This window comes from Ursus arctos, unplaced genomic scaffold (genome assembly GCF_023065955.2).
Source record: "Ursus arctos isolate Adak ecotype North America unplaced genomic scaffold, UrsArc2.0 scaffold_24, whole genome shotgun sequence".
Classification (NCBI taxonomy): domain Eukaryota; kingdom Metazoa; phylum Chordata; class Mammalia; order Carnivora; family Ursidae; genus Ursus; species Ursus arctos.
The window spans coordinates 14,215,238-14,239,047 of record NW_026622919.1 but is presented as its reverse complement, the minus strand read 5'-3'; the positions used below and the strand labels follow the sequence as shown (position 1 = coordinate 14,239,047).

General features: G+C 48.9%; 1 protein-coding gene across 4 annotated transcripts in view; it reads right to left on the bottom strand.

The window, feature by feature from the left end:
* PECAM1 (platelet and endothelial cell adhesion molecule 1) overlaps positions 1–23,810 on the bottom strand; it is a 55,667-nt gene that overhangs the window by 7,494 nt on the left and 24,363 nt on the right. For 2 of the 4 annotated variants that reach the window (XM_026512468.4, XM_026512470.4), the window contains exons 8-14: positions 20,175–20,462; positions 19,407–19,514; positions 18,244–18,271; positions 16,925–17,001; positions 14,871–14,924; positions 13,072–13,134; positions 7,227–7,283 (exon numbers count right to left, since the gene is read on the bottom strand). In XM_026512468.4, the coding sequence (XP_026368253.1) occupies positions 7,227–7,283; positions 13,072–13,134; positions 14,871–14,924; positions 16,925–17,001; positions 18,244–18,271; positions 19,407–19,514; positions 20,175–20,462 (675 nt within the window). The remainder of the gene's footprint in view (positions 1–7,226; positions 7,284–13,071; positions 13,135–14,870; positions 14,925–16,924; positions 17,002–18,243; positions 18,272–19,406; positions 19,515–20,174; positions 20,463–23,810) is intronic. The other 2 variants (XM_026512471.4, XM_026512473.4) reach the window with 1 other exon arrangement.

The following is a 23,810-nucleotide window of genomic DNA, read 5'->3' as shown; positions in this document are numbered from 1 at the left end:
TTGGTCATAGAGCAATCACCACAAAAATAAAACCTCGTGGGGGCCCCTGGGTGGCTCAGTCAGTTAAGCTAAGTGTCTGCCTTCAGCTCAGGTCGAGATCCTGGTGTCCTGGGATCAAGCCCCATGTCAGGCTCCCTGCTCAGTGGGGAGTCTGCTTCCTCCTCTCCCTCTGCCCCTCCCCCTGCTTGCTCTATCTCTCTCTCTCCTCTCAAATAAATAAATAAAATCTTAAAAAAAAATCTGGTGGGTAGTACCATTTTTTTTTCAGAGTACTTCTTTACCCTCTTGGATTCTGAAGTAGGAAACAGCCCCGTGGGGGCAGGATTGGCAGTGCCCGCTGGCCTGGCTGGCTCTGGACCACACAGGATGGGTGGGGACTGACCCCCAAGTACTCTTCTCTCCCTCCTAGAGGGGTTGCAACAGAGAGGCCCTCTGTTCTATAGTTTTTTCTTGACGACAGCTACTCTTAGAATATTAAATTTCTAACCACTTTGGAAACATCTGGAACACCAGCAAAAGAGAGACTAGAAGATGAAGGCTTGAGTGAGCAGATACTCGGATTAGTGCCTGACCCAAAAGGCGCAGGTTAGTGTCTGGAGCAGGATGTGGCATCTCTTCCCAATGCCTGGAGTTGTCAGGTGGGATGTGCCCAGGACAGCTTTTGAGGCGGGCACGGGCATCTAGAGAGGAAAACCAGCTCTCCTGTTGGAAGACTCATAGGAGGTAAATTCCTATAATTTCTTAACACTGGCATTATTGACATTTTGGGCTGGATCATTCTTTTTTGAGTTTACTTGCTGTTTTTTAGTAATCTCTATGCCCAATGTGGGGCTCGAACTCATGACTGAGATCAAGGGTCTCATGCTCTTCCAACTGAGGCAGCCAGGCGCCCCTGGGCTGGATCATTGTGTGCTGTGGGGGCTGTGCTGTACGTTGTAAGACGTTTAGCAGTATTTCTGGCCTCCACACGTTAGATGCTATAGTACTGCTTCTACCCCCCCTCCCCCAAATGTCTCCTGTCTTGAGAACCAGTGCTCCAAGCTGTGGATGTCATCCTAGACCCGAGTTCTTTCCTAGGGAAGAACTTGACTGCGTCGCTGATTGTAGGAAACCACTTGGCTCTTCTGCTTTAATATCCAGTGTAAATATACATTAATAGGCTTTGCTTTGGGTGAGCTGCAAGCTATTTTATGAAGTGCCTTTAGAATGAGCTGGAGCACTAGAAAATGTCAAGCACTGAATCAGAGTAAGGAGACAAACTTTCCTGGTGAGTCAGAAACTGCAGATCACACCAGGCTCAGCCAGGCTGAGAGCGAAGTTGTGGGGAAAGCCAGAGGGAGTCGCGCCTTAATGGAGAGGCTCCTGCCCAGCTAGAACGTCTCCCTTTTAGTTCTTCTCACTAGGAGAGCAAGGGGAAGAAAAGACACTCAAAACTTTCCCTGGATTAGTCAGAGAAGGAGGAAGTTGATGACAGGTGAAAAGAAAGATTTGGGGGGGGTGGTATTTGGGGGAAGGGTGGGGGGCTTTTGATGCTAGGTCACCCTGCACCTCACAGCACCAAAGTTATGAACGAGCCCCCCGCCGGGGGGACACCACCATCTACATCGAGAGAACTCAGATGCGTGACAATTATCCTGCGTCAAGTCCAAGGTTATAGGAGATGGGAGTAAAATTTGGTTCCAGTTAAGTGTTAACAGAGAAAGGTACCAAACTGTAACCTGTATGACTTTCTTTAAACACTCACTTCTTCGGACTACCTACATTACTGCTTAATAAGAGACATAAAGACAGACTTCGTTCCCGTTTCTGGAAAGCCAGATCAGAAGCCATAACCAGAGCCACCATTGCTGACTGGGATTTGCAACCTGACCTTAGGCAAATCGTTGAAAAATGAATAAGTACTTTAAAAAAAACCTCAAGTGCTAGCCTTGCAGATCTAAATTATGAGAAATTATCTGCATGGTCTCCATTACCTAGCTAGCTGATCTTGCATAGATGTAAAAGCTCTTTCTCAACCCTGTTCTGGCTGTTTTCCAAGGCTTGCTTTCCCTTCTCCTTAGGCTTCTCTCAGTTTGGTCTCTCAGAAATAAATTTCCTAGTACTGAGAACCCCTCTCCTTCTTTCCCTAACGTGTTATCATGAATCACCAAACAGTTGGAAAGGGGAAAGCTGCAGGATCAGGGGTTTCCTTGCCCCAACTGAGTTAATGGTAGGGACAAGATGTCCCCAGCAGGGGACACTGAGTTGGAAGAGATGCCCCCTCCTATGAATTTTACTGAACCCACCTGCCCACCCCAGCGCTTACTCCCCCCCCCCCCACGCATACACACTCCTGAACATTGAGTGTTCCGTAGCCGTTCCACATCGGGGAGGGGCATTTGTTGAAAATTAATGAGAAAACTAACACCCGAGGGAGAACTGAGGGGCGGGAGCCAAGTCATATAACTGGATAAGTGCAGGGCTGAGACCCAACCCCCAGCCTCTATCTCCCACTTAGGGTGTTCCCCTCAGGACTACAGTGCAGAGACCTATCCAGGTGGACTCCAGCCAACACAAACGTGGCAGAAGCACAGTAAGCTGGCCCCTGAGATCCATGACTTAATTCAGATGTGAAGGGAAAACTCAGGCTTAGAAGCAAACACCTATAGGGAGTCAAGGGTGAGTAAAGGATTAGGATTGGCTTCAAGGGACCTAGGAAGTAACTCTCAGAAGTTACTTAGAACCAACACGTACAGGGGAATGGTTCAGGACGGACCAAATGACACTACTTCCAACTGCCAGGACGGAGACTCTCTGAACATTCTAACTGGACGGCGCTTCAGACCATCCATTCAACCACCTCACTTGACATGAAAACACTGAGCTTCACAGCTCAGACATTCGCAGACATGCAAAGTAGAACGGCTGCGGCCAGCGGCCGGGGAGAGTCGCGAGTTATTGTTTACTGGGTGTGAAGTTTCACTTTGGGAAGATGGAAACTTTCTGGAGATGATGGTGATGATGGTTGTACAACTATGTGAATGTATTTAATGCCACCAAAATATACACTTAAAAGTGATTAAAATGCCAAGTGCGATATATATTTTGTCACAGTTAACACACACACACACACACACACACACACACACACACACACACACACACACAAAGCTGAGCTTAGAGCCTAAAGCCAAGATTGCAGACCTGGCTCCTCCCCCGGCCTACAGACGCCCGCCACCCCTCAGCCCGCAGTCCACAGCCCTCTCCCCAGGGCGCTGGTCCTACCCAGAGCTCCGCCCTGGGGCTGCTCCTTGGAGGCAGGCCTGCCCGATGCCCTTTAGCTTATCTAGAGGGGCAGTTTCCTTTGTATCACTCAGGGGAAAAAAGGGGGTTTAAGAGCCAGAACTACGCCCTGTGAGCCATTTCCCAAAATAGCCAGCCCTGAAGGGCTGCCGCTGATCGGAAGGTGGTGAGGACTGAAAAATTACGGTGGGGAAAATAAAACCCCAAGAAGGAAAGGTTAGAGAAGACTTAGCTCTGCACGCAGCCCGTTCACTGGCCTGTCCAGGGACCCACCCTCACCAGAGCCTTTATGTTATTAGGTGTCACCCTTCCCTCCCCCTGCCCCCCGTGCCCCCACATACACGCCCGCACGCAGGTACCCGTGTTGGAGGATTCCCTCTGCTGGCCAACCCTGAGTGATCCTCCCAAGACTGCCGAGGAGTGAGAAAGACCCTATTCAAACAAGAAGCAGAACATAACTGGAGTGGTATAATCAGAAGGGAACTCGGAAGCACCTAGAAGAGGCTTCTAAAAGTGTGGTCCCCAGACCAATAGCCGTGATATGTGAGAATTTGTGAGGAAGGCAAATTAGCCTCACTCCAGACCTACTGAGTCAGAAATTCAGGGGGTGGTGCCATACCACCTGTGTTTTAACAGACCTGGAGAACACTCCATCTAGGTTTGGACTCATCCCCTTCCTTTCACAGAGATGGTGACCAGGGTCCTAAGCGCCTCCACGACTCACCCAGGGTCACCCAGACCATACAGGCTGTTACTCTTAACAGATGTGAATATTCTAATGAAACCGATGATAATGGGAAGCCCAACAGAGCACCGGAAAATGTAGCAGCATGCTGTCCATGGGTTTGGCAGAGGAAACGCGAGGTGCACCCCTCTGCAGCCAGGCTCCCTGCCTCCGAATCCCTGCTCTGCCAACCACTGGCCTTGGGATCATGACTGGGACACGTTCTTTAACCCCTGGGCCCATTTCCCCATGTGCAGAACAGGAACAGTAGCACAGCCTCCGTCAGCCCTGGGGTGGTTTTGAGGACCGAGCACAGAGCGGCATCTGACAGTAAGAGGAAAGGACAGGGAAGAGAATTGACCAGAGGCCAGCAGCAAACCACCACCCCCCTCCAGGGGAGCAGCAGCTGAGCAGGAAATGCTCCAAAACAGCAGCTCCTGAGGTTTCTTGGACGGAGCCTCTTCAGTGAGGGGCCAGCGCACTTCCAAGGCAGCATTGGCTGCGAGACCCAGGGCTCTCTCTACCCTCAAAACGCTGGGCAGGAGCCGGCTGCCTGGCCAGAGACCAGATTACAGAGGCACCCAAGCCCCAGCAGACTCCTGACGCCCAGGTGGGGCACAGGGAGTGCCCTGGGGTGGGGGGAGTCGGGACACGGCTCCAGGCTCTGCCTGGGCTCAAGTTTCTCTGGCATCTTTTGGCTAAAGGGCTTGGATGCCCACTGTAGGATACGGATACTACCAGGACCAGTGCTTGGGGGTAGTTAGCACCATCTCCCCCCTTCCCCATTTAAGCTCAGTGGAAGAAACTGGAGTCTCAGAGAGGTTAGTCATCTTGGTCAAAGTCACACAGCTGCCAAGTGGAAGCACTGGGACTGGGGCTCAGATGTCTGTCAGCAAAATAGGGCCCTTTACCACCCTGAAACCCTAAAGGGTTGGGTCCTGCGGTCCATTCCCGCCTTAGGCCAGAGGGAGCAGTCGGGTTCCCACAGCAGGGGACTGAGGACTCGGGCCTGGAGAACCAGCCCAGGGCCCCCGAGGGAACCCATCAGAATGGCTGCCCTAAAGCAGGTGTGGGAAATCACAATATGCCACCTCCATACATGCCATGTTGGCATGGGGTTATTTCAAGCTGGGGGCAAATGACATTCATCAGATGCAGAAAGCAGCCTTCCGGAGCTTCCCTTATGTGACCAGCAGCAGACACTCCTGAGTAATGAGGACAGCCATAAATCCCCTCTCGTGGGGAAGTTTCTGGTTGCAAAGACGACAAAGTCAGGGCTGGGATGGACCTACATAAACAAACCTGACTCCATTCGTTTCCTCCATGTATTTTCCTTCCCACTTTGTCACCTCTCTACAAATATTATTCTCAGTTAACTTGGAAATAAGCCCCCACTTCTAACCATTCTGCAGTTTCTCATCACTTTCTTTTTCTCCTGTTAATCTGTCTTTCGTCAGTTTAATTTGCGGGGCACCTAACACAGACCCTTTGGGATACACACTGGAAATGGCCTCTTCCAGTTGTAAAGAGCCTCCAGCAGCAGGCTCAGGCCACAGCAGACCCGGAGACTTCCTGTGGGTCTCCTGTGGGGGAATACCTGTGGGGGAATCCCTGCGGGCCCCACACATCACCAGCTTCCTTTCCCCAAAACCAAAGGCAGTGCAGTTCCATGAGCCATGATCAGGAGTGTGGAGACCAGCTCCAGGGTGGGTCAGTTTGGGGACCTGCTTCCTGCGTGAACCTGGGCAAGTGTTTTCACCACTCTATGCCTCAGTATCCTTATCTGTAAAATGGTACTTACTGTGAGGATTCAAAGAGATACTGTAACATAGTAAGCGCTCAATCTGTTTGCATAACCAAAGTAACTAAAAGTGAACAATCTCGGGGACCTCGAGGAGAGCAGAAGGGGTGTTTTCACACAATTACCAACAGGACCCAGCATGGACCCTACTGGAGCTCTAGCTTTTGTTACACTGGAAAGATAGAGAAGGTCTATCTATTTATTTCTCAATTTGCATTTTGCTAGCTCTGAACCTACTGAGAGTACAAAATGAGATACTGAAACCGAAAATTGCCCCAGGAGATGGTTTCTGAGAATCAGTGTCAAGTTTCACAAGGGGTTGAGCTTCTGCTCTACCCATGAAAATACCATTTATAAAAATATATTAACTAAGGGGAGTTTCCTCTTTCAGATAAAAAGTGGGTTTCTTCCTATTAAGGCAGCGCTTCTCCAATGTTGGTAGTGTCACCAATATCTGGGAGCCTGCTAGAGGTCACATTCTGGTTCTCGTGGGTCTGGGCTGGTCGTGAGACCGCCATGGGCACCGGTCTGTGGACCGCGCTCCAAGTAGCCGGGCTGTACCGAAGCTTCCCGGCCACTTGTAATGCTCCCCAGAGAATCCACTTAAATACAGTCTTGTTGTACAAAGCAAGATATCCACGTAGTGACTATTTCCCCCAGAATTATGCCTTTGGGTTGTGACTTATTTTCAGAATTTAGAAAGGAGTGTTTGTATTCCATTCATTTCCCCAGAATGGGATAGAATAATTATACAAAAAATGACAGAGCTGGGAGCTTCCCCAGTTCCATGTCTGGTTGGGCACTGTGCTCAGTCCTGGGGGAAGCTCTTCATGGGGAAGTGGTGGAGATGGGGACTGAACTGCGGTCCAGCCTCAAAGAAAGGGAGAATCAAAGGAGCAGATCCATACCCCACCCCCAGGCAGCGTGTTCTCAGAAAGACCGAAGCTACCCAATGTCTTCAAAGCAAAGCATTGACTGTCTATGAACTCTGGGCGCCCACTGTGCACCAGGCCCCGTGCAGGGGTGGGGGGCAGAGAGGGAGGGCAGGTGAGGCGACCTGGCTGGCACCTGAGAACAGGTGGGGCCATGCTGCTTCTCCTGAGGTCACGTGAGCACACAGTGGTGCCAGGACACACTCCAGCCCAGCTGCCCATTAGCTGGGTACGAACGTGTGAGGTTCTGTTTCCCTGGCATGCAATAGGCACTTAATAAGCATTCATGAACTAAATTACAACACACGTAACATGTGGCTACTTTTTAAGGGTGAGAGGAGAGAGGCCGTCAACAGCTTCAGTGTAAGGGGCAATACCCCTTTTTGTCTTCCTTTGCTCCTTCTTCTCCCTGCCCACTTCCAAGGCCCCACGGATGATTCAGGGGGAAGCATCCCCCAGGCTGGGGGAGTCAGGGGCCCTCACTCACCAGGGTTAGCCTTCCGGATTTCACTGTACACCGTCTCTGTGCCCTTGGTTTCCAGACCTGGAAAGTGACCAGGCACAGGTCAACAGCCGCCTCTGGGCACCAGGTCAGCCCACTGTTGAAGCAGGAGAATGTCCGAGGCTCCCTGCGTGCCCATTACCCCACCCCACGAGCGCCCATCTCCAGCAGGGCCTGGAGACCTTGCTGCCACTAAGCTCAAACCATTTCCTGGCTTTAGAAGATCCTGGTCTAACTAGCATCACTCTCAGCCTGGCAGGATGAGGTCAACAGGCCATTACGGGGGCAGGTCCACCTGCTCCAGGGAAATCCTGGACCTGAGGGGCCACTGATGGAGGGGTCCCCAGTATTGGCCTGCAGCCTCCAGCTCGGGGGCCCCATCCTTCCTTCCCTGCCAGGGTGTCCCCGTGTCCAGCTGCTCTGCTAGCCCCTCCCAGGGGGCAGGGCTGTGGCCTCCTAACCACCTGAGGCCTGGCTTAGAGGCTGTGCATCGTTGTGACTTCAAGGATCAGCTGGGACTGAGAACCACTTAAAATCTCGACAGCTGGGCTAGTTGATTTCAAATGCCAACACCGGGGCCCCATTCTGGTTCTGACTGGTCTGGGGTGGCCCTGGCACTGGGGTTTTTTAAGAGCTTCCAGGGGATTCTACTAGGCAGACAGGGTTGAGATCCTCTGGTCTGGACTCTTTCTCGGAACAGCAGACAGATGACCGACCAGGATATGGATGATGCCCAGAGGAGACTCAGGGTTTGGGGGACAAACACCCATACAGGCATCTGTTTAAGTTGAAGTCTATGTATAGGCTGTGTATACATACATGCGCTTGTACACACACCATACTGTGTCTACATACATCGTACACATACATCCAATGCGTACACACACAGCATGTCCATACATACACACCCACAAACCTCAGGAAACAGGGCCCAGCCACTTCCCCTGCCTCCTCTCACCTGCACAAAGAACCAGGAAGCCTCATTGTGGGAAGGTAGCGTTCTACACGTGGCCAACATTCCCCTTCTACAGATCCGGAAAGGAAGCCCCAGACCGGGTAAGATGCTTCCTGCCACCATGCTCAGGACCATGTGGGTGTTATTTTCCTTGGTGGCAGATGGCTGGGGCAAGTCCGAGGATTCTAACTGCATCAAAATACTCTTGACTCGCTAGGCTCCAGGGACGCGCCCTGACCCTGAACATACCCCTTCGCTGCCCGCGTGGCCGTTTCTCTTTGCCCCATTCCCCCTCGTCCTTCAAGTCGCAGGACAAGCTTTGTTCCTACGCTTGGGTTCATACACCCTCACACACCTACCTACTCCCTAACTCACTCACCCCTTCCCTGTGCCCAGGGCAGTTACGTAGGGCCCCTGTGCTCCCACAGCACCTTGGGGACACTTGCCCACGACCACACTGACATTATTTGTCCCCACGCCTGTCTCCCTGCTGGACCCGGAGCTCCTCCAGAGCAGCAGCTGAGGGCCCGTGCACGGCTCCCTGGAGGCAGCCATAGAGGTCGCATAGGACAGTGAAGGCACCAGTCAATGTCCTTGCACGTGTCTCTAGCTCAGAGCCCCTGAGCTGCAGGAAGGCCTTGGCATAATCAGCCTGTTCCCTGAGGTTTTAGATCTTAGGATTAAAACCATGGTCATTCATTAGACACTGAATGGTGAATGGTGGTGGTTCCCAGGACCTGAACATCAGGAGGAAGCCTGGGGGGTGGTTCAGATACCCCAACAGGTGAACCTGGGACATCTGGGGTGGTCAGGGCCTTGCAGAAGGTTCATATGACTCCCCCAAGGCGCCAAACAGGAGTTGGTACTCACTGGAGTGACTGAGATCCCAAGCACGCCTCTGCTGGGACACCTGCTTTTCTGTAAGAGGCCAGAAGAGAGGCCTACGCCACTCCCCATGCTCCCTCCACGGCACCAGATTTGGGGGCATACAGGGAGGCTCCAAGGATTCCAGCATCTCCTGGGGATCTACCATATCCCCAAGGGATTCTGCTCCTCATTAGGCCTGGGTGAGTCACTCATTCAGGATGACCCTAACACCTGTGGTGTGCTGGGCACTGTGGAAGAGGAAGGGAGAAGGTGACTGGGACCTGGAGCTTTCGGGAGCTCCATGCTGTGGGGCAGACAATGCTGGGAGAAGCGACGTAGGACGCTGTATACCGGGTGCACTGGGGTCCCTGCCAGCTCATCCTCAGACCCTGTCCCACAATGGGAATGGGGGCCAAGGGGGAAGGAATGGAGGGACGGGGTGAGGTGGCCAAGCCTGGGGGCTGGATACCCTTGTAAGATCCACAGCCCCCAGGAACATAAGGGGTGCTGGTAGACTTCTCTGGTCACCTTGGGGACACTCTAACACCCTCTGGACTCAACAGCCGCACTTGACCCCCTTCCTCCTTATAACTGCGCAGCAAGGTGGTTTCCACTTCTTGGCACAGTGGCTACACTTGAAGCTGCCGCAGCGATTCCTCCTGCTGCCCGCCCCCCCCCCCCCGTGATGGGCGGCGGCTGGCAGCTCATCACACCCACCCCTGCTTCGCTCCGCAGCTGCTTGCTAATGAGTAACCCAGGCCAGCAGGCTGTTTGTCTCTGCTGTCAGGGATGTTTCCGGATGGGGCTTTATTTTGGCTTCTGTTTTTCTCTGTTAACAGAGAAAGAGATGGCTTCAACGTCATGGGGTTTTCCCAGCAATTAGCCTCAGAGCAAACAAGCAACAGACCGGGTTTAACAAGTTCCTTCCCACCCCGCCTCCATCCCCCAGTGATTCCTTGGTCAGCTGCCAGTCAGAGGCAGAGCTGGAGGCGGGGGGGGGGGGGGGGGGGGGGGGGGGGGGGGGGGGCTCATCCCTTCCCCCACCCCAGCTATGGAAGAGGGAACCTTGAGGACAGGGAACTGGATTGGCCAAGACCAGATCAAGTTTACTCATCGCTGGCCTTGAAACCACAAAGCCCTTTCCTCATCCTAGTAAGGCCCCACCCGCCACCCATGAGAAAGCAAGGGGACAGCATCCTAGGTCAGGCCTGCCCTACCCTGCTGTCCCTTAGCACCCAGGAGGCTGGGTCCAGAAAACTCAACTTGAATCTTCTAGAAACTCTCCATTTCCACCCACATGGCAGCTCATTCTAGCTCTCCCAAGACCCTCACAGCAACGTGGGGAAAGGTGACTGCAGCCATGCACAGCATGACAAGGAAAGCACCCCTCCTCATCCTGTCCCAGGATTGCTTTTCTCTGCAGAGCCCACCCCACCTTCACGCAAGAAAAAGAAAACCAGGGGCTCCTGGGTGGCTCAGTCGTTAAGCATCTGCCTTCGGCTCAGGGCGTGATCCCAGGGTCCTGGGATGGAGCCCCACATCAGGCTCCCTGCTCCACTGGGAAGCCTGCTTCTTCCTCTCCCACTCCCCCTGCTTGTGTTCCCTCTCTTGCTGGCTGTCTCTCTCTCTGTCAAATAAATAAATAAAATCTTAAAAAAAAAAAAAGAAAAAAGAAAAGACAAGAAAACCAGACCCTGTAACATGGAAACATTCCCAAAAGAATGGAAAATGGACCCTTTTCCAAGGACAAAACCCTACATCCTTTCTCCTTCAGCTTCCTTCAGTCCAAACCCTCTGAGGCATCAGGCACAGCACTCATAATGCCACCTGGTCCTCACCCAGCCGGCAGCAGAGAGGGGCAGGACCTGGCCCTCTGCCGGGGGAGCATCAGAACCTCAAGGCCAGAGTGGGGGCAATCCCTGTCTGCTGGAGCGCCCAGTGGAGTCTGGAGAGTCAGGGGACAGCAGGGTTTTTCTACACATACTCAAAATCTTTGGGCAGCTTTGCCCTCTTGTTATGCTTCCCCTTCCCTTCCCGGCCTGAAGTCCCCTTAAGAGGAAGGAAGCCGTTACCGACAGGACTGAACCCATGACTCACAGTGACGGAGGGGCATTTGTGGCAGGCTCTGGCAGGACCAGAGAAGGCTGGAGGGGAGCCCCCTAAAGACTCGGTTCTGAGCACCGGCCCCCTGTGCTGTCTCCTCTTGGGCATCTCATGCTTAACCTAACTGGACCTGTTCCTCCCAATCTCAGACATCATGACCATCCATCCGGTTAGTCAGTCACGCAACCTGTAGTGATTCGGTCTCCCCCATCCTTGCCATAAAATTTCATCCAGTGTTGTCATGTCTCTGAAATATATCTGGAATCCTTTCACTGCCAGCACTTTGGCCCCACCCTCATCCTGGTCTGGCCCGGTGATAACACACTGATCTCTCTGTCTCCTTCCAGATCCTCAAATGAGTCAAGCTCTGGGCCACCTCACTCTGTCCTTCCCATTTCCTGGATTCTCTTAACCCTCCCTCCTCTTAGTGGGGCCACCTTCTTTGTGCCTTTCAGGCCCCAGCTTAAATGCCAGCCCCCAAACCCGCCTTTCATGCCTTCTCTTTGCTCCCCATTCCTTTCCTTACGAGCACTAAGCATAACCTGACGTTATCCATGTATTCTTCGGTTCCTTGTTTTCCTTGTGCCCTCATAGGCTCTACCTCCATGGGGGGAGGCGGGGGGCAGACCATACACATACTTTTGCTGTTTGCACAGAGGCTGGTCCATGAAGGACCCTTAATTTGTTAACAAGCGAAGCTCTTTCCAACGGAATAAAGAGGAAGAGAACTCCAGACCTGCCATGGCCCCCACCCTTCCCAGGTCCAGTCCAGTCTTAGAAGTGGAGGCCCAATGTAGTCATGCAGATGGGGCGGCATCAACTCTGGGGGCCATTCCGATTGCAGACTGTGGGAATGATGTCCCAATGGGCAACACACAGCTTAGGAGCCGTAGGGGACAGCCTTGCCTAAAGATTCTGTGCACATACATGCTGACATGGTACCCAGAACCCAAGCAAGGAAGAAGGAAGGAACCCAACGCTCCTCCCAACTCATGAAGCCAGAGATGACAAAGGGATGCCATTGCCCTGTGACTCTGGCTAATGCTCTGCACGCCCGGTCTGGAAAATGGCCCTCAGCTTGCCAGGCTGAGTGGCCACAGCCACGGCTCTCAGCCTCAGTGGGAAGGCGGATGCGTGGAAATAGCCCTACTGAGTTTCCCAGCAGGGCAAGGAGGCTGGGTGGCTCCTCTGAGTGCAGCAGCCTATGGGAGAGCTAGGGTGAAGGAGACCTAAGAGGAGATGCATGGTTTTTTGTGGGGCCAAAAGCAACTGGCAATGATGTTCTCGAGTTCGTTATGGAGCAGCCCACACTGAGCCAGTGTCCCCAGCCCAGCACCAGCACTAGGGACCTCCAGGCCAGCCTGCCCCTGAGAGAACCACACACAGAAAAACAAAACCTGAAGTGGGAAGCTGGTGTCACTGTTCACACAGAGGGGGACTCTGCGTTTTCAGAAGCATTTACTCAGGAGTCCCTTTAAAGAGCCAAACCCTCACTACCTTTAAACATGCGTGTCCTTTCCCCAAGCTCAGTGTGCAAGCAACTCTTTAAGGAAGATGCTAGGTGTGGGCAAGGAACGTAGCTCTGGAAGAAAGCCCGAACACCCAGGAGTGAGGCGGCACTCAAAAACTCTCTCCACAAACACATTTCTTAGCACTTAGTAATTGCTCAGTAAAACCTACTCATTATTAATAGTAAGATAAATAATAATGAAATTTAATGCCTCAAAATCCCAGGCAGGGGTCCCTGCTCCTGCCAGAGGCATGCCCAGCAGGTCTGTCTACTGACCGCCTCCCTTCTGACCGACCAAGGGGACCCTTGTCCTTGGTTCATAGCACACCTCACCCTGGTGTCTACACCCGAGCAGAGAACAAAGCGTGGGGGATCGCTCCAGTGATGGCGTTTACCTTGGTAAGGCTCCGGTGAGGTAACTTCCACTTCTGTGTATTCCACATCCAAGGTCAGAGGCTCTGCTCAAAAGAACCATAGCACCCCATAGTTAGACAAAACCTCCTTTGGGGGGCCTCAGCCTGTATTAGAGATTTCCACTCAAATGACTCAAGGAGTCCCTATTTCGAGGAGGAAGCCAGACATAGACACTGAGCAGAATGCCATTCGAAGGCAGCAGGACAGCCCAGGCTGGGGAAGACAGTGATGAGTCCTGCTCTCCCCAGGATGTGGAGGGCCCCTCCTGCCCAGGTCCCCATTGTTTCTACAGGGGAAGGATTTAGAAAAGCTCTGTAGACGTGGAAAACAGCCAGGATCAGCCATGGCATTTAACCCTGGAAGCCTACTTCACGGCCACAGGCATAGAAAGCTATCTCCGAGATGGAAAGAATCTCAGGAAATGGGGAGCAGGTTTTCCCAGCTTAAACATGCTCTGAGAGTATAAGCCGCTCTGAGAGTATAAGCCGTGTGCATAGAAAAACAAGTTAATGAAAGCAGTCGGGCTGCTATGGTGAAATCTGGTAAAGTAGCTGGTCCTTAACTCAAAGTAGCATTATTGTTTTATTTTTGAAGTCTCAGAGTCAGTCTTTCTCACCAGCACCAAAAACTGATGTGTGGTCAGGGACACCGGTGTTTACTTCTTTAGATCTCTCGCTCCCATGATAGCAGCGCCGAGGGACAGGGAATTTTGAAAAATGAGTTAGGCCGACCCTTCTGAGCTTTAGCTGTAGCAAGGAAGCTATTGTTCACTGTCTAAAAATTAGCAGCAATGCTATTTTGTATTTTTTATAGTGTATGTTTTATTTTTGTTAAACACTTAGATATCAAAGAATATTTGTAAGTTAGGTATAAAATACAGATAATAATAATAAATAATGGTATGCCCATCACCTTTTTAAAGAAAAAGAACGGGGAGCCTGGGTGGCACAGCGGTTAAGGGTCTGCCTTCGGCTCAGGGCGTGATCCCGGTGTTATGGGATCGAGCCCCACATCGGGCTCCTCCGCTAGGAGCCTGCTTCTTTCTCTCCCACTCCCCCTGCTTGTGTTCCCTCTTTCACTGGCTGTTTCTATCTCTGTCGAATGAATAAATAAAATCTTTAAAAAAAAAAAAGAAAGAAAGAAAAAGAACATTTTTATTACCCCTGGAATACTTTCCTTCCAGCCTTTCTGAGGTATAAAGGACATGTAACCTCGTGGAAGTGTAAGGTGTACAACCCGATATTTACCACAATGCTACTTTAGAAAACACCCCCACCACTACTGTCCAAGAGAAAGGAGATCCTGCTACAGTACCCAGTACCCAGTTCCCTGTCTGGTATAACCCAGCTCTTTCCTACTGGAATTTAGGTTACTTTCTTTCTTTTTTAAGAGATTTATTTATTTATTTTAGAGAAAAAGCGAGTGAGCAAGTTGGGGGGAGGGGCAGAGGGAGAGAGAGAATCTCAAGCAGACTCCATGCTGAGCATGGAGCCCAATGTGGGGCTCGATCTCACAACCCAGAGATCATGACCTGAGCCGAAACCAAGAGTCAGACACTCAACCGACTGAGCCACCCAGGGGCTCCTAGGTTACTTACCAGTAAGGACACGGGATAGGATCTTTGGAGCAAGTGGCCAGCCACCTCCATTTTACACAGCAGCCGGGGACGGGGTCACTGGGCAGGGGGAGGGGCAATATCCCCAGGTCTTAACAGTTTTAGTTCTTTCCTAGGGGTCTTTTTTTCTGTAAATGTTTCTAATAATAAAAAAAACTTAATTACCTTTATTTTCATTTATCGGTTTCATTGCATGGTTTCCAACATCTTCATTGTAACCTAGTTGAAAAATAACAAAGAGGATGAGTGGCAATGGAAATCCTACTTTCCTGTATAACTTGTAAAAAACTCAGTGCCACTAACACACGAAGTCAAGTCTAACCTCTTCAGTGCAGTGGGCCACCAGCAGTGTGAAGATTCTGGATTCCCTCCTGGTCCCCCCTACACCTCCATCTGACCCCCGTGTGGTTGCTTTCTAACACCAGTGATGCCCACCATTCCACGGGAGGGATACTTCTGCTTATGAATTGTTCAAGATTCAGAACTGCTCACTTTGAGCAAACTCATTAGAAATTAAGCTTAATTCTAAAGGGATGGGCTTGTAACCAGAAATACAAAGAACACTAGCAGGCTAACCCTCTCCAACCGGAGAGCTGGATGCAGGAGAACATGGTTTAAAGAAATCGTGGTACCTCCAGGCTGCCACCTCAGTGGGCAAAAAGAACTTCTTAACTTTTATTTTTATCAAGTTGTTCTTTATTAAAAATAATTCTATGGATTATAAATAATAAAATACTTCTGAAGAACACCTGATTTTCCATTATGCATTTAAGCGAATTTTCTTATTGTGATGGCTAAAATATTTTATAAAGTGAAAGAATCCACAAAGAGACAATCTAAGAATTAGACTATTTCTTATATTTTGGAAACTTGGGGGGAAATCCTATTTTAATATAAGTCTATATTAGCATTCAATTTAAAGTGTTTATGTACTTATATATAATACAAGTAACAAAAGAAACCCCCCTTATACCACAAAAAGGTATTTCCCCTGTAACACTTTTTGCTAAATATTCACCAAATATTTCTGAATGTAGTTTCTTAAATGATACACTTGCTCTTGTTTCTCTATTGGTCCATTACTTTTGTTATTACAGATGTTTTATTCACTTTTTAGTAAAGATCGCACCACATTGTGTGTTTTCTTTAGTTCCTGTTCCATTTGGTGGACTTCAGGAATCCATAGCTTCCCAGGTTGTTCTATCTATCTGTTTATTATTTATTTATTATTGTTTGTTTGTTTTTATGTTTATTTTTTAAAGTAGGCTCCATGCCCAGTGTGGGGCTTGAACTCACCACCCTGAGTCTCATGCTCTGCCGACTGAGCCAGCCAGGCACTGTTTTATTCACTTTTTAAAGGTTGATGATTTGGTAGTTATAAGAATTGCTCAATTCTTAAAACGTATTTCTCAAGTACGCCCTGCAAGAGGCATATCCTAAAATTCTCCTTTAGTGGAACACTTACACAATTAGAAAAGAACATGAGCGTTCTATTCCCAGACCTGCTGATAAAGAAAACTGCCCCCCAACCTGGTCAGGGACAGGACACTGCGTGTGATAGAATTCTCCGCCCCGCTGGGAGCAGGTGGCACCCCCCTCCAAGGCTGCAGCAATTTTCTCCTAGACCTAATGGGATTAAGAAGTCCGGGGACTGGCTACCCACCCTACGGAGTGGACTTCCAAACTTGCACTAAGCCTTATAACCAGGTACTCTTTGACGGTACCACTTTTTTCTTTTAAATGCCTCCACTAACAGAGAAGTATTTAAATCAGTTGTGGCAAAAGCTGAAAGCAAACTGTCTCGTGCTTGTAATAAATAATTCCATCTGAGATCTTTTACTAATGCCTTGATTTGATAACTGGTCTCTTGCTCTCTCCCTAACAAAAGGATAATGACTATACCCCGGCAATGTTCAAAGTCTGGAAACTAACCAGGATAGGTACCCACAGGATTACCATTATTCTCCACCTTTCATTCCCCAGGATGTTCAGGAGGTGGTGAAAGTAGGGTACAACGTTCTGCCTTTCTTCCTGAGCTGTTGGTTTCGCTTATCAGCTCACCCTTCCATGACTGATTAGATAAAGTGCCCCTTTATCTGCGTGAGGACAGGGCTTCCCTTCTAACTTGAACCTCGTCACCTACAGATTCTGCTTCTAAGAGGGGTGAGGGTGTGTGTAGCCAGCTGGGGAAAGCACTTAGCAGGAAACCATGACTCTACCGTAATGTCTGTTGGCTTCGGTATTGGGATCTGACAACATCTTCTCATTGCTGGAGTTCAGAAGTGGTGCTGCTGGCCTTAAATGAAATTTCAAAAGGAAAGAAAGAATATGACTTTTTTTTGGCTCTAACTTCAAAGTAAGAAAACAATCATGGAAAGATCATGAGAAAACCAGGAGTTTTCCGAAGTTAGGAAAACTTTACCCTCTCATGTGGAAAACTAACATTTTTTCCAAGATGTTGACAAAACTCTTTGCTGTTAAAGTAAGTGTGAGGGCCCTCCCTTGCTATAGCAAGCTTTGAAGAGCTAGCGTTTTCTTGTCCTCCTTTGGGCGGTCTTCATTCATTTCCAGAATTGCTTCCAGAATTATTCCATTCATTAAAGAGTCTATCATCTCATAAATATTTGGCATACCAAAATTATCCTATATTAATCAAATATACACACACATATATCCTTGTTACTTTCACCTACATATAAATTGCCTGTTAGGAATGTATTCTGGTACGTATTTATAGAAATCATTTCAGATAAAGACTACATCTGCCAAATTGAATATTATTATATGTTATAGTTACTATAAATACAAAATATTTTGCCTCAAGTAGTATGTATGATTTCATTATTGTTTAACAAGAGTTTTATTTGTTATCACACAGTTTCTCATACATGTCAATATTAGCATCAAATTAGAAATGAAAATGACACTTTTTAATATTTTGCACAGGACTCTGCATAACTCACTTTAATTTATACATAATATGTGAAGCTTTTTTATGTATTTTATTGAGAAATAAAAATTGGATATTTGGCTTTTGTAAAAAAAAAAAAAAAAGTGTCAGGGCCGAGGTGAATCCCACCCCTCTGAATTCTTCATCCTGTGTTACTGTTTTTCTCCAGAACAGGGCTATCCTTTCCATACTTTTGAATTTTGGATTTTGGATTTCGAGAACAGTAAAAATATTACCACCTTTTTTTTAGGCCAACTTTATTTTGCCAAGTAAGCAAATTTAAAAAAGTCCATCTACTCCCAGTATAATTTCATAAGGAAAGGGGATTTCACAAGGAGCAGTATAGGAAGGACATGACTTCAGAATAAAGCCATTCTTTCCCATGGAAGGATAGCTGGCAATCTCCCAAGGAGCCAAAGATACACACACACACGTGCACACACACATATCCCTACACTACTCATACCTAAGACCCTTATTTTTCTGAGTTTTCCAAGAGACACTGAAAACTCTCTAATGACCAGAATTTCCCTATAGTTGATGCATGTCTACAGAGCAGTCACCTCTCTCCCAAGTACGCACACTGACCTGGACATCTCCACTGGCGTCTGCTTGGCTTTAAAAGAGAAAGAGGAAATTCAAAGTCAGTATAAAGTATCCACATCTGTACCAGATAGGAACATTTCTTGAAGATTGAATACCCACAAAAAAAGAAAAGAAAACCAAATATATCCCTGCTTTAAAAAAAGAAGAAAAAAACAAACAAAAAAACAAACAAAGTAGGTCCTCTCTTGGTCTTATACCGAGAGATTTCACATCATTTTCTTCAGAAATATGGACATTTTGACTGTTTTAGCCAGGAGAGATTTTCCTTAGTGGAATGTGATAGAGATGAAGTCAGTAGGAGAGGTACCAGGTAAGCCGGATAAACAGGCAGCTAGCTCTTTGATTCAAGATGATTCCGAGAGGTAAAGGCTACATACGTCCCTATGCTTTTAATTCTAAGCTGGCCTGAGACCAGGTCCAGGGTCAGCCTTAGGAAGGGGCTGGTTCTGGAGCCTGTCTTCCCAAAAGGGTTGCAGCCTTTTTTTTCCTAGAAAAAGCCCAGGGCCCCTCCTCATCCCACCTGCCCCCACCCATCCCAGGCAGCAGCACTGGAGCTCCAAAAGACCCTGTCCTACTCCACAGAAATTTTTGCAGAATTTAGTGGGGCTTTGCCCTTTTCCTTAAGTTCATGCTAGCTGACTCTGATTCCTGAATGTCAGTGGGTGATCCTGGCTTCCCTTACATGCATGGTTACCTCAAGCAGAGAGTAGAAATCATGGCACAAATGGCAGATCAATTGGGAGGCATTCAGGGGATGGGGGGGGCAGGGAGGCAGGTCTCCATAGCACTCTACCAACTGCAGGACTCGGTGCGGCCAAATCCACAGAAACAGCATCTTCTGACCACATGTAGAAGCAACCTCCCCCCAGATGCATCTTTTCTGGCTTGCCCAACAAGGAAAGCAATTGCTTTCATTTGTGCCTAACTAAATCCAAGGCGCAATAAAAGCTTTATGCCCACCAAAGCCAAAATCTTTGGTTGTCAAGGTGACACCCCATGGAGAAAAACAATTGTCATCAGTTATATCTCCTCGGTCCCCAGTAGGGCAGAGCACCAGCCCTCCATGAGGCTGAAGCCCCTCATGCTCATGGCCAGTTTCCCGGCCTGGGCAACCTACCAGAACAGAATGAAAGAACTGTACTTACCCTTGGCTTTCTTCAGAACATAACATCTGGCCCCAAGTACCAAGATGGCGATTATCACTCCAATGACAAATACTGCAATAAGTCCTTTTATCCATGGGGCAAGAAAGACTGGAAACGAAGAAAAAAAAAATACACACACACAAATACACATAGGTTTTTCCTCTGCCAGCAAGAAATAATATCAGGTTTGAGCAACAAATAAGACTAATTTTTACAGTCCCTGGAACCAGCATCCCACATGAGCACCTACCTCTGAAGGACGCTGCTCATAGCTGGTGCAGAAATGTTTCGGTGTGTTTGTTTTTTGTTTGTTTGTTTGCTCAGACTCAGCTATGGTCTTAAAGGACCACTGGGTTGAAGTTGACTCTTTTTTGGGGTCTATTCAGCCCTTCTCCTTCACTAGGAAACCACCTTCTACCCACTTGGGTGGGCTCCCATAACTGTGTCCCTTCTGCATGACCCCAGTCCCCTTGGCCATAGGTAGTCCGTGGGTGGACATCTGACCCAAGATCAGCCACTTGGTATCTCTTCACCAAGAATTTGGAATTATGACTATGTGAGAAATTTCTAATTTTTTATAATAACCAATTCCACTTTTATATTTAATTTGGATGTGTGTCTGTCACTTGCCACAAAAGAGCCTAGAGGACATTGGTCTCTTAATCCTCAGTGAGATGAGCTAAACAGCTGCCCACTTCCTCTTACAAGGGATGAGGCTTTGGCCTCGCTTTTGGAGGCCGCACTACAGCCCACGAGACCCTGACTCACCTCTGACTGTCAGTATGTTGCTTTGGGGACTGCTTTTAACACGGTTGGCTCTGTTCGAGGCTGTGCAGTAATACTGTCCCTCATGCTCCTTGCTAGCCTTCGACTTGTGCCAAATGGCCTGGGTGTCATTCGAGGTGATCTGGTAGAAGGGGCTGGTCTCTTTTTCTCTGTAAAACCTGAAGGTGATTGGACCAGACGCTTCATTCACGGAGCACCGAAGCACGACGGCCTTCCCAGACTCCACATCCTCATTCAGCAGGATGGAGAGCTTGACCTCATCCACCGGGGCTGAAAGGCAGCAAAGCAGACAGCGCTGAGAAAAGGGGGAGGCGCAAGAGATGGAACACGACACAGCGCTGCTCAGGGCCAGCCAACCGGGACTGTGTCCTCTACTCAATTCACCACCCCCATCCCACGTCCTTCACATCTCCCCTGCTCTCAGCCCGAAGGGCAGCAACCAATGCCTCCTGTGCCCACGTGCTGTTTATATACAAGATGCTACGGACACCTCCCTTCGCTCAGCACCTCAGATATTACCGACCACACACCCTGACGATACAATTCATCTCTGTGCCCTGTTGAGAGTGTGTGTGTGTGTGTGTGTGTGTGAGTGTACGAGTGTGTATGATTTCCCTCCCTGTGCTTACAAAGATGCATGGCACTTCCGGATCTTATGAATAACCTTGACCCACTATCTTTACCTATGCCTGTTCTTCTCCCTTTTCCTTTATGAATGTTCTTTTTTTTTTTTTTTTTTTAAGATTTTATTTATTTATTTATTCGACAGAGATAGAGACAGCCAGCGAGAGAGGGAACACAGGCAGGGGGAGTGGGAGAGGAAGAAGCAGGCTCATAGCGGAGGAGCCTGATGTGGGGCTCGATCCCAGAACGCCGGGATCACGCCCTGAGCCGAAGGCTGATGCTTAACCGCTGTGCCACCCAGGCGCCCCTCCTTTATGAATGTTCTAAACCAACCGCTCTCGCATCCTCATTTCCCACCTTCTTGTTACCCCTGTCGCCTGACTTCTATCCCTCTGCTTTGGAAACTGCTCGCCATCTCTGGTTTTGAAGAAACGCCAAAGGTCACCCGATCCCCTGACTATCCCATCCCTGAGTCCGCATCAGATTAATTCTAGTCCTTAATAGGAGTCCTTCCAGTCTTCCCATCTGCGGCCTTCCCGAACCAGTGCGGCTGCCTCTGCGGCTTCTCCGATGCCTCCCAGTTGATTCTCCAACCTCCTCACCCGTCACTCCCTCTTTATTCACTAGTTTTTCTTCCTTTTGCCCCTTAAATATGGACTTTCTGCAAAATTCAGTCCTCAGCTTTCCATCTCCATTCTCCTCTTTGGTGATTTCACCTACATCATAGCTTCTGTTTGTGCATTTAACACATAAACATAGAGCATTTAATGCCGAAATAGATAGCTCTAGTCCAATTACTCCCCCAAATTTCAGGTCTTGATTCTGACCTGGGCATTTCCACCGGGAAGCCCTGCCAGCCTCGCATTCCCAGCAGATCCAAGCAGAACTCAATTTCCTCCCATATACCTTTCCCAAGTTTAATTACCAAAATTCTGACCCTCGACTGTCTTCCCAAGTAGACCTTCCTATCAGTGTGAGAATGGACTGTCAGCAGACTGGCATCTGCCTTTTTTTTTTTTTTTTAAGATTTATTCATTCATTTTAGAGAGAGAGAGAGCAGGTAGAGGGGCAGAGAAAGAGGGAGAATCCCAAGCAGACTTCCCTCTGAGCCAGATGTGGGGCTCAATCTCACAACCCCGAGATCATGACCTGAGCTAAAAAAAAGAATTGGATGCTCAACTGACTGAGCCACCCCGGCACCCCAGGCATCTGACACGAATCACCTCCGTGAGGGTGCAGCAGGTGGCCAGACCACGGAGATGCTGGTCCCACAAAAGGGAGCACCAGGCCCGAGTTGAGAGGGTGGAATTCAACCACAAGGGCAGACTCCTGGAGGGTACAGCCTAATTGGACAGCCTCTCTCCTGCTGAAGCACGGGGGGGGGGGGAGGTGGGGGGCGGCAAGCCAGCTTCAGGAGCCAGGCTGCCCAACCCCACTGCCCACCAGCTGTTCATCTTAAGCTTTTCCTGCATCATCATAAAATAAGGATAATATTTTCATGCATCTTACAAGGCTATTGTAAGTATTAATGGGCATAGTTTACTAGAATACTTTACACCAGGGTGCCCACATGGCCAGGGCTCAGTAAATGTTAGCCACTAGTACTGACCCAATTTTAACCAATTTAAACAACTTCACATGGGCTTCTGCATTGGCTTCTTAAGGTACTGTGAGGTCTGAGGCCTCCACTTCTAACCGATAGAGCCCCCAGTTAATCTCCCCCAAGCTCCATTCTCCTCATGACCTCCTTTCCTCTTCTGGCTCTTGTATACAGGACAAATTCCCAACTCTGAAGATTGCAATTCAGTGGCCTTCACAGTTGAGCTCAGTCACTTTTTCAGTTTATATCCAAAGATTTTCCAGTCTAGTCTTTTGTTTCCAGCCATCTGATCTACCCAGTCTTTTGAACTGCTCCCTGGAGACATTTTGCTCATGTATTTAACTGGTAGGCCATCTCCAGCCCTTTCTTGACCCATTGTCAAGACCTGGCTCCTAACCCAGCTCTTCCGACTCAAGCTAGATGATATCTTTCATGCCCTGAATTCCTATCACCATCATTGTAAGGATAGCTCATGTGACAATCATGGGTTCCCTAGTAACATTTTTTTCCATCCTTGCTTGTACTGTTATTCAAATATACTAAAATATTTCTCCATTATTTAATCAGGACATCCTGTGTTTCTTGTTATATAGCATTAGATGTTTTATACATATTGATATTAATTCGAAAAGTATGGCTCAGGGCACCTGGGTGGCTCAGTCGGTTAAGTATCTGCCCTTGGCTCAGGTCATGATCCCAGGGTCCTGGGACTGAGCCCTGCATTGGGCTCCCTGCTCAGTGAGAAGCCTGCTTCTCCCTCTCCTCCCTGCTCCTGCTCTTTCTCGCTAGCTCTGTTGCTATCTCTGTCTCTTTCTCTCAAATAAATAAATAAAATCTTTAAAAGAGAAAAGAAAAGAAACGTATGGCTCCTGTAAGACCAAACATTAATAGAAGCAGGAATCTCTATCCTACTTAAGAGGTCTGCAGTGGTACCTGCAGATAGGCCATTATTAAACAAGAAAGAGGAAGAAGGAGAAGCATATTAAGCTTTTTACAAGAGGATGTGGAAAATCTCAGCAAAGCAAGCAGTGGCACTCCTGAGCCCTTCCGAGAGGCACAAGACAGAGGCTCAAGGAAAAATATCCACCCCAGGACAACGGTGTATTTTTCCTGAGTCTGACAGCGCCAGTCCCATGAGCCTGCAGCCCTGATGGCTGCGGGTTCTGCACATGATGCAATCTGCCTCCCCAAGGGTCCATAGTGGAGAAAAACTCGGGTCTACAATTCTCAGAGATAGCTGTCAGTTCATTTTAAAAGGAGCAAATGTTAAGAGAGCCCCAAAACACAACTTTCGTGCTTTTTGACGTTGGGACACTTTGCTCTGATATTTTAGCAGTTCGCTTAAAAGGGTCTGGAAAGAGATGTCACTGGCCACACCAATAGCCACCAGATAT